The sequence below is a fragment of the Pseudomyrmex gracilis genome, unplaced genomic scaffold (genome assembly GCF_002006095.1).
Source record: "Pseudomyrmex gracilis isolate BER0280 unplaced genomic scaffold, ASM200609v1 scaffold_300, whole genome shotgun sequence".
Lineage (NCBI taxonomy): Eukaryota > Metazoa > Arthropoda > Insecta > Hymenoptera > Formicidae > Pseudomyrmex > Pseudomyrmex gracilis.
In genome coordinates, this window is record NW_018020884.1 from 135,108 (window position 1) to 144,369 (window position 9,262).

General features: G+C 46.4%; 1 protein-coding gene across 1 annotated transcript; it reads left to right on the forward strand.

Moving 5' to 3' along the window:
- Positions 1 to 538: 538 nt before the first annotated feature.
- Positions 539 to 3,152, forward strand: LOC109859913. The gene is made up of 6 exons (XM_020438624.1): positions 539 to 582; positions 692 to 782; positions 900 to 1,664; positions 2,259 to 2,537; positions 2,667 to 2,915; positions 3,006 to 3,152. The coding sequence occupies exons 1-6, from the start codon at positions 539 to 541 to the stop codon at positions 3,150 to 3,152; spliced, it is 1,575 nt and encodes a 524-aa protein (XP_020294213.1).
- The last annotated feature ends 6,110 nt before the right edge of the window (positions 3,153 to 9,262 follow it).

Sequence of the window (9,262 nt, forward strand, 5' to 3'; positions counted from 1 at the left end):
GGACAAAATCGCTTGTGCGCAATTCATCGTTGCGCTCTCTGACAGATTCGTGAAGCGGACGCTTCAATTAGAAAATGTTTCTTCGTTACGAGTCGCGGTTGAGCGGGCGAGGGCGGTAAAAGTTATTCAGGAAGGTAACTTTGAAGGGGGAGGAAATAAGGAGCGAGACAAAAAGGATTTTAAACGGTCTTTGTATAGAAATTGAAAAAGAGGAAAGGCCGAAGACAGGCGTGAGGAGGGAGAGAAGGCTGTGACTAAAAAGAACGGCGAAGAGAGGGAATGCTAAAAGTGCGGAAAGAAAGAACACTTTCGCTTTGAGTGTCCGGCTAATTTGTCGGGAAATAAAACTTAGTCGAGCTTCCGGGGGTGGGCTCGGCTGTGGGGTGGAACACCCCGGAGAAGTTGTTTTCTGTCAAAGTTAATAATAAAAAAAATTATTTGTTTATTCTGGTTTGCTGAACGGAAAACCGTGTTGTTTTAAATTCGACACGGGCTCCGATGTGTCTATCGTAACTTCTAATTTAGTAGAGAAGTCGCAATGTCAAAGGTTGTCGGGAAAGCCGAGATTGAGATATCCTACCGGTGAGGAAGTGCCGGTTCAGTTAGAATGTGTGGCTCGAGTGGTTGTAGGGGGACATTCTTTAAATATGCCTTTTTACGTGGCGAATATACTTAATGAATGTATTTTAAGGTTGGATTTCTTCAGAAAGACAGGTCTGAGCAGGGCGTTAAAGTCGCTCTTTGTTGCTCCCTCGAATGAGTCGAGAATGTCTTGTTGTCGGGTATGTGACGCTTCTGGGGAAGTTCCGGCTAATCTAAAAGATTTTTATGAGCGGAATTCTGTCGATCTGAATGAAGCGCAAAGAGATATTTTTGCTAAGTTCGTGATTGAATTTCAGGATATCTTCTCTGATCAGATCGTGGTTGGGAACTGTGATGTTCTGCAGCATGAGATAAATCTTCAGGATCCACGCCCGATAAAGCAGGCTCCGAGGAGGATCCCGGTAGGAATGCGAGCTGAGGTGGAAAGGATTCTTCAAGAAATGAAGGATCAGGGAGTCATTGAAGAGTCTTTTGGCCCTTGGGTTTCTCCGGCGGTTATTGTAAAGAAAAAGGACGGCTCTTTAAGGTTCTGTGTGGATTATCGCAAGTTAAATGCGGTTACAATCAAGGATTCTTTTCCTCTTCCTAGAGTAGATAATCTTCTAGATCAATTGTCCGGGAACGAATGGTTCTCCACTCTGGATATAAAAAATGGGTACTGGCAATTGAAGATTCGGCCAAAGGATAGGGGAAAAACTGCTTTTTCGGCAGGCAATGGGTTGTGGCAATTCACGGTAATGCCTTTTGGCTTGTGCAACGCTCCGGCCACGTTTGAGCGCTCGATGGAGCGGGTTCTCCAGCAGTTGTTGACTAAGATTTGTTTGGTTTATCTGGATGATATCGTTGTGTTTGGTAAATCTTTTGAGGAGGAAGTAGCTAATTTGAAGAAAGTTTTTCTGAGACTCANGGCGGCTAATTTGAAACTTAATCCTAAGAAATGCAATTTGTTTAGGAAACAGNTGAAATATCTTGGCCATGTGGTTTCAGCTGAAGGGATCTCGACGGATCCGGAGAAAATTGCAGCTGTGAGGGAGTGGCCTGTTCCACAGAATAAAAAGCAGGTTCGCAGTTTTCTGGGATTTTGTTTTTATTATCGCAAATTTGTTAAAGGTTTTTCTTTGATAGCAAAGCCTCTATTTACTTTGACTAAAAACCAGGTGAAGTTTGTCTGGACTGAGCAATGTCAGGAGGCGTTTGCAAATCTTAAGCAGACGTTGTCTTCTCCTCCTGTGCTCTCTTTTCTTCTTGAAGAAGGAGAGTTAATTCTGGACACTGATGCTTCTGGCCATGGTGTTGGCGCGGTTTTATCGCAGGTTCAGCGGGGGACGGAGAAAGTCATCGCTTATTATAGTCGGGTATTGAATAACGCCGAGAGGAATTATTGTGTTACTCGGCGCGAGTTATTGGCTATGGTTGATTTGATAAGATCTTTCCATCACTATCTGTATGGGCGGAAATTTCGGGCTTGAACTGATCATGCGTCCCTTAGATGGTTGATGTCTTTTAGAGATTTGGAAAGTCAGTTAGCTCGCTGGGCGTAAAGACTTCAACAATATGACTTTGAGATAGTTCATCGGAGTGGTCGGGCGCATGGAAACGCGGATGGTCTTTCCAGGCGACCTTGTGCGGAGTCTTGCTGCAAATATTGTTCTAAGGTTGAGATCAGAGACGCCTTGAAGCAGGAGGAACGGGTAGCTCGGATAGTTTTTGAAAGGTTTGCGTCTGAGAAATGGCGAAAGGATCAGTTGAAAGATCAGGCTATATCGATTATTTTACAGGGAAAAGAAAAGGGTTGTCGTCCCTCTTGGGAAGAGGTGTCCGCTAGAGGCCCTTCTTTGAAGATCTATTGGTCTCATTGGGACGTTTTAGTTGTTTCGGATGTAGTGTTGTATAAGAAGTGGATAGCTCCGAATTTAAAGTCGAGTTTTCTTCAGGTTATTGTTCCTGGGAAGAGAGTTGAGCAAATTTTAGAAGAAGCTCATGATGCCCCTTCTGGGGGTCATTTCGGGATAAATAAAACGTTAAGAAAAATTCGTAAGCGGTTTTATTGAGCTTCGTGCAAGAGGGATGTCGAGAATTGGTGTAGGTCTTGCAAAGTTTGTGTAGCAAAAAAAGGCTCTGCGGACAAAGGTAAATCTCCGTTGCAAGTTTTTAATGCTGGTCCGCCTTTTGAAAGATTGCAAATGGACATTCTGGGTCCTTTTCCGGCGTCTTCTTCAGGGAATAAGTATCTCCTAGTGGTTGTAGATTGTTTCTCCAAGTGGGTGGAAGCTTTTCCTTTAAAGAATATTAGGACGTCGACTGTGGCGGAGGTTTTTGTCAATCAGATAATTTCTAAATATGGGGTTCCGTTGGTATTACATACGGATCAGAGTAAGAATTTTGAATCTCGACTTTTTCAGGAATTGTCGTGGTTGTTAGAAATGAAGAAGACAAGGACTACTGCTCTTCATCAACAGTCTGATAGACAGGTCGAAAGACAGCATCAGACGATTTTGCAGTATTTGTCTAAGTTCGTTGACGAAAATCAAAGGAATTGGGATCGATGAGTTTCGATGTTTCTTTTTGCTTACAGATCTTCTAAGCATGAGGCTACGGGGGTTACTCCTGCTGAACTGTATTTTGGGCGTGATTTGCGTCTGTCATTAGATTTGTTACGGAGCTCTCCGCCGAATCATTGTTCACGTTCTTCAGAGAATTATATTTGAGAGTTAGAGTCAAAATTGGAGGAGGTTCATCAGGATGTTAGGGAGCGTTTAAAAATGAAGTCGAACAAAGCAAAAATGCGGTACGATTTAAAAGCTAGACACGTTCTTTTTGACGTTGGGCAGAAAGTTTAGTTCTTTAATCCTCGCAGGAGCAAAGAAAAAGCCCCTTAGTTGCAGAAGAATTGGGAAGGGCCTTATATAGTTGTTAAGAAATTAAGTGACGTAGTATATTGTATTCGTCACTCAGATATACACAGGAATAGGGTCGTACACGCTGATAGGCTGGCTTCGTTTTTCGAGAGGTGGGAACACACGTCGGAGCNCTGTGAGAATTAGTGGGTGTTTNTTTTTTTTTGTTTAAGATGTTACGGATATTTGTTTTTGTTGTTGTGTTAATTGAGCTTGGTTACTCGTTTTCTTTTCTTTAATTCCAGCGTTTACTCTGTTGCTACCCTGAATCTTTCCGTTTCGTCGTTGGACGTCGGGGGATTTTTGCTTCGCATCGAGTCGTCGCGAGATCTTCGTGTTTTAAACGCCGTGCTATAAGTCCGCCTTACTCACGGTTTTGAGCGTGGTTTTCCGTGGGTCTTGGGGCAAATAAGGCGGGGATCTGGGGTGTCCTTTCGGACGATGGGTCCACGTGAGTTCCCCTCCCTCCTTGTCCAAAGTCAGAAGAATTTTATGGACAAAATTGCTCCAGAGAGGATTCTCGGTCAAGAGTTTCTCCGGTCAACTGGCTCATTTATTCCGGGACAGCAGTCTGGAAGAGAGCGGGAAGGTTGACTTCTTCTGGTGGATCATCGGGACGAAGATCTAGAAGAGAGAGGGGGCAGTGTTGCGAGATGCGGCGCGTGTCGTCCACGCGGTATAAGAAGATGTTCGTAGAACGATCGATCGCTCTGGAGGTTTTTGTTCGGGTAGCAACGGGGTTGTTTACGGCGAGGTTCAAAGAAGAGTGAGCCGCCGGATTCGGAATCGTCGACAGGCTGGATCATCGGCTCGAGATTTCTTTACGTTTTCCGTGACCTTTTGTAACGCGTTCTCTAATAAAACTTAAGTGTGTTATACGCGGTGTTCTCTTTTCTTTCCGCGGAGCGCAGTAATTCGGCGGTGACGCGATTAAACGCTGCCGTGAGCGTAACAATACTATATGCTAATTGTGATTGATTCCTAGTCTTAGGATTATTGTGTATTAAAAAGAAAAAATTATGTTCCTAATAGACAAAATTCCTAGTTTTAAGATTATTGTATTAAAACCAAAATCATCGACAACTCAGATTAATAAAGCAATTATTATGTTAATTAAGACTGAAATCTGCAATTTACTATGTTCCTACTATTGTATAATAAAAACGTTTTTATAATAGAAAGCTTTTCTTTTTATTTTTTTCTTTGGTTGTTTATTACGAGATACTATTGCATATTAGAAACCCTTTCTACCTCATATTAGGAACCCTTTTTTTGAATCACTGAAATAACACTTTTGATTAAAAAATTCACATAAAACAAAGTATAGCTATTATCAATTGCTAACTTTTGGCGAAAAAACTTGAATATATTTCTCATAAGTTGGACATAAAATTAAACGTTAAAATTACATATTTAATAAATTACAAGCCTTTAAAAAAAGGTATCTCATAATAGGCACATTTACCCTATACCTTAACTTTATATAAAGTAAAAAACTTAAAAATTAATAAATAGAAACTTTATGTAATACTACAAAACATTCTTTCTCTAAAAACCTGTTCTACAAAAGAAGTGATATCAAAAAGTAGCACCAAGTAAACTTTTGTACGTTACTTATTTTATATAGAAAAAACAATCTGTACAGAAGGCTGCAAAATTTTCAAATAATACAAATATAGAAATCTTCCAAGCCAAGACCTCTGGACAGACATCTCGCAACGCAAATGCGAAAATTTCGCAAGCGGAGAATTCTACACAAAAGGCTGCAAAATTTTTGAATAATTCGAATGTAGAGATTTTGCAAGCCACAAGACCTCTGCACAAACATCTTGCAACGCAAATGCAAAAATTTCGCAAACGGAGACTTCTTTTACATTTTAAAAAATCTTGCAAACCAAGACCTCTGTACAGACATCTCTCGCAACGTACGTGTATTAACATACGTGAAAAATGTTACTCGTGAGTAACAAAGAACGCGTCTGCAACGCCTAGCAAGTTTTTAGAAGTTACGTCGTTACTCGTATAGTATGTGTCATGTACATATATCAGTAGACGTTTGACAGATATAAGGTGCGTTTCGATATTCACTGCCGTATTAGAAACCAAGTAAAAGTTTGGACGTTGTTATACATTATTGATAAAGAGAACAATATAAAATAAAGAGTATAACATAATATTAAAAAATAGCAAATAAACTTTTGTTTGTTATGATAAAAAAAATGTTAAAAGATAAAAAATAAAACAAATAAAAACTATTTAATGCAAAAAAACTTGGCGCGGCTGCATCTCAAATAGTGAACTAAAATGTGCTTATTAGATACATGCGTAAGTCTGACATAATAAGTACTTAATACTGTTTTATTTAATTAAACATAGAAGTTTCTTTTTCAAAGCATTACTTTTATACTAAGTATTAATTACAAATTAATATTCTGTATAAAAATATAATGTATAATATAATACTCTGTAATATATAATATACTACTCTATAATGTTATACAGAGTATTAATTTGTTTTCTAATAATGAAGTAAAATAATATAAATAATGAGAGAGAGAGAGAGAACACATACACAATCAATAAATTATTATCAATAAAAATTATAATTCTAGTATAAAATTATAATTGTAATATAATTCTAAATATCTTTTCCAGTATAATCCATTTAACGTATTATATATATGTAAATAGAATAAAATAGAATAATTTTATTGGGTTCCCCTTAGGGTTACAAATGTTTCCAAACTCGCTTACTTACTAATTCTCTTACATGCTATACTTAAAACTACCTTAGCCTATATCCTTAAACTAATTTTCATCTCCCCTCCAAGGTGTGCCACCTTGTCGTGGTGGAGGGGCTTGAGTGCCGTGTTGATCCGTGGAGCTATGCCGGCGGGAACTTCGGTTTCTGGCAGGGCCACCCTTGCCGGACAGGTCCACGGGAAGCGGCCAGACCAAGAGCGCACCCGGACAGGCCGGGCTCGTTAGCCCTGTGTGGGCAGCCGACCTAGGAGAAGAAAAACTCCGAAATTAAACCACCCTTCTGAAACTTATGGAAATGAGTTCAGAAGAAAAAATGAACTTACCGGCCCAGAGTGATCGGACACTCAGAGCCCGGCGTGGGGGTGTTGCCGTCCCAGGCACCCCCATGTCGTCATCGTGCCATGGGCTACCCACTGCCTGCACCGCAGGGGCAGTGGCGGAATCAGCTACTGCGAGGAAGCGTCCAGACGTTCTGACGCTAGGCGCCAGAAAGATGTTCGGGGCGCGTATCTCCCTTACGAGGGTGGACGCAAGAGGCGTCGCCCCTAAGGAAGACGGAGAGAAGGGGCCGGCGAAGGAACGTTCTCGCTTCCCGCCATTCACCGGCGTGTCCGGGTCCCCACCGCTATCCAAGGACTCGGACATTATGGAAGTGCTGGAGGACGTCTCCACATCGGCACCCAGTACCAGTAAGGGTACTAGGGGAAAAAGCCGACCGCCGACTGCCGACGAGTACCTAGAGCTCGTCGCAGCCGAGGAACGGCTCCTCGCTGCGAAGCGGGCAGAGGCAATGCTGGAGCTGAAGGACCGGTGTTGGAGTGACACTGCGGAGCTACCGTCCCCCAGACTCCCAGGGCCGGTCTCCTCCGCGGCTGAGATGATCCAAAAGACCTACTCAGCCGCGGAGGCGGTGTTGAAAGTGGCCACCACGTCGAAAAACCTCCATGGGAGGTACGTTAAGATTCTCAAGAACGTGGCGGCCACGATAAAAGGACTCGCAGGGGCATTGTGGCCCTCGCCTTTCATCCGGGGAAGGCGGCAAGGCCGGAGCTTGGCGGGCCTGGCGCGCACTTGGAGAAGCGCGTCAGAACTCTAGAAGAGAAACTCCAGCTGAGCAAGGAGGAGGCCAAGATAATGGCCTCCCGGTACCGGAAGACGCGTGAGATGCTGGACGCCGCCTACGCGAAAGGCTTTTCCCTAGTAGGGGCGTCCAAGCGAGAAACAGCGGACTGCGGGACGCACGCTGGAGAGCCTGCGCTGGTCCCGCAAGAGACGACCGCGACGCTGTCCCCGCTTACCCGGGGGCCTGTCACATCGCCGAGGACGGACTCCCGGGGGATCCAGACCGAGAAGGAGGCTATAGAACCCCTGGGAGCGGATGCTCCCACGATGGGCCCCACCGAGGAGAGGTGCGTCCGCCTATTGGCGAACAGGATTGGTGAGGAGATGGAGGAACGAATCCTCTCTCTGATTAGGAGGGAGTTCGCCCGTCGGTTCTCGGGCGCACCTGCCATCGAACCCGCCCCGTCCACCTGGGCGACGGTGGTAAGGCGCAAGGCGCGGAAGAGAAAAAAAACTTCCCCCCTCTGACCAGGGATGTCGCCCTCCCGCGGCTTTCGCGAGTCAGCGGGCGGGCAGAGAGGGCCAAGCTCGGCAGGCTCCCCAGTGGGACTGCCGTCCTCATAACCGTAGAGGAGGGCGGCAGTTACGCCGAAGCGCTGAAGAAGGCGGCGACCGCCGTCAATTTGATGGAGGTCGAGATCTCCGGCCTCCGGATTAAGAGGGCGGCCAACGGAGGTATGCTCCTCCAGGTACCCGGGCCTGGGAGAGTGGAGAAAGCTGACGCTCTCGTCGAGAGAGCGTCTAAGACATTTGAGGGCAAGGAGGAGGTTAGGTTCACTCGTCCCGTTAAGCACGCTAAAGTGCGTGTGAGAGATGTGGTGCTCCCTCTCACCGCGAAAGACATTGCCGCTGCCTTAGCGGCAGCAGGTAATTGCCAGTCCAGTGAGATTCGCACTTCCGCTCCTCCCCCGTCGAGTACGGGACTCTGTGGGCCCGTATGCCCCTGAGGGCGACCCGGTGGGTGGTGGGGTTGAAGAGAATCGAGGTGGAGTGGTTCAGCCTCCCCGTCGAGGCGCTGGTGGCACGGCAAATGCAGTGCTACCGGTGCCTCAAATTCGGGCACGTCGCGCGCATGTGCTTCGGCGAGGACCGGAGCACCGCGTGCTACCGTTGCGGGGGGGGGATGGCCACCTCGCCATAACGTGCAGAGCTGCCCCCAAGTGCACATTGTGTGCGAGCCGGGGACAGCCATCCAATCACCGGATGGGTGGCGCGAGTTGCGCCCGCATTCCAAGGAAAACTACAGCCGCCAGGCGGGGCTCCGGGGTTGTGCCGGCGCCTCCGTTGCCATCCGGCAGCAAGGAGGGTGGAGAGGGGACGAGCTCTGTCTCCTCTCCAAAAAAGAAGAGGAAGAAGCGGCGGGCCCGAAATGCCGGGTCCGGCGGAGACTCCTCCGGTTGAGAGGAAGATAGGGAAAGGGTTTACCTCCTCTTCCCGGAGGAGGGTATGGCCCGGTTATGGCTGGAGAAAGATAAGAAGTGGGAGGATACTTCTCTCCCATCCACCTCCTCTGTGCGCGCGGGGACGACGGAGTCCGCCGCGGGTGGAAAGAGGAAGGCCATTGCGGCCTCGGCACCGAAGAAAGAATTCTCTAGCCCCCAAAAAGGACCGGAGATTGATGGAAGAAAAGAGGAGAATGGCGCGGTGCCTTCCCCTTTTCCCAAGAGAAGTTCGACCGGGGTCAGAGATCGCAAGGTTGCTGGACCCCGGTCGTCCAAAGATGCGGCGCAGAAGACGCCGGGTTCGGGGGGAGGCTCCACCAAGAAGCCATCTCCCAAGCGGCAGAGGGGAGAAGAAACGTTTCCCCCTTCATCAAACCGGCAAAAGCCAGGACCTAAGTCCTCCGAGTCGAGCAGATAGACTCGGCTTGGTGGCGG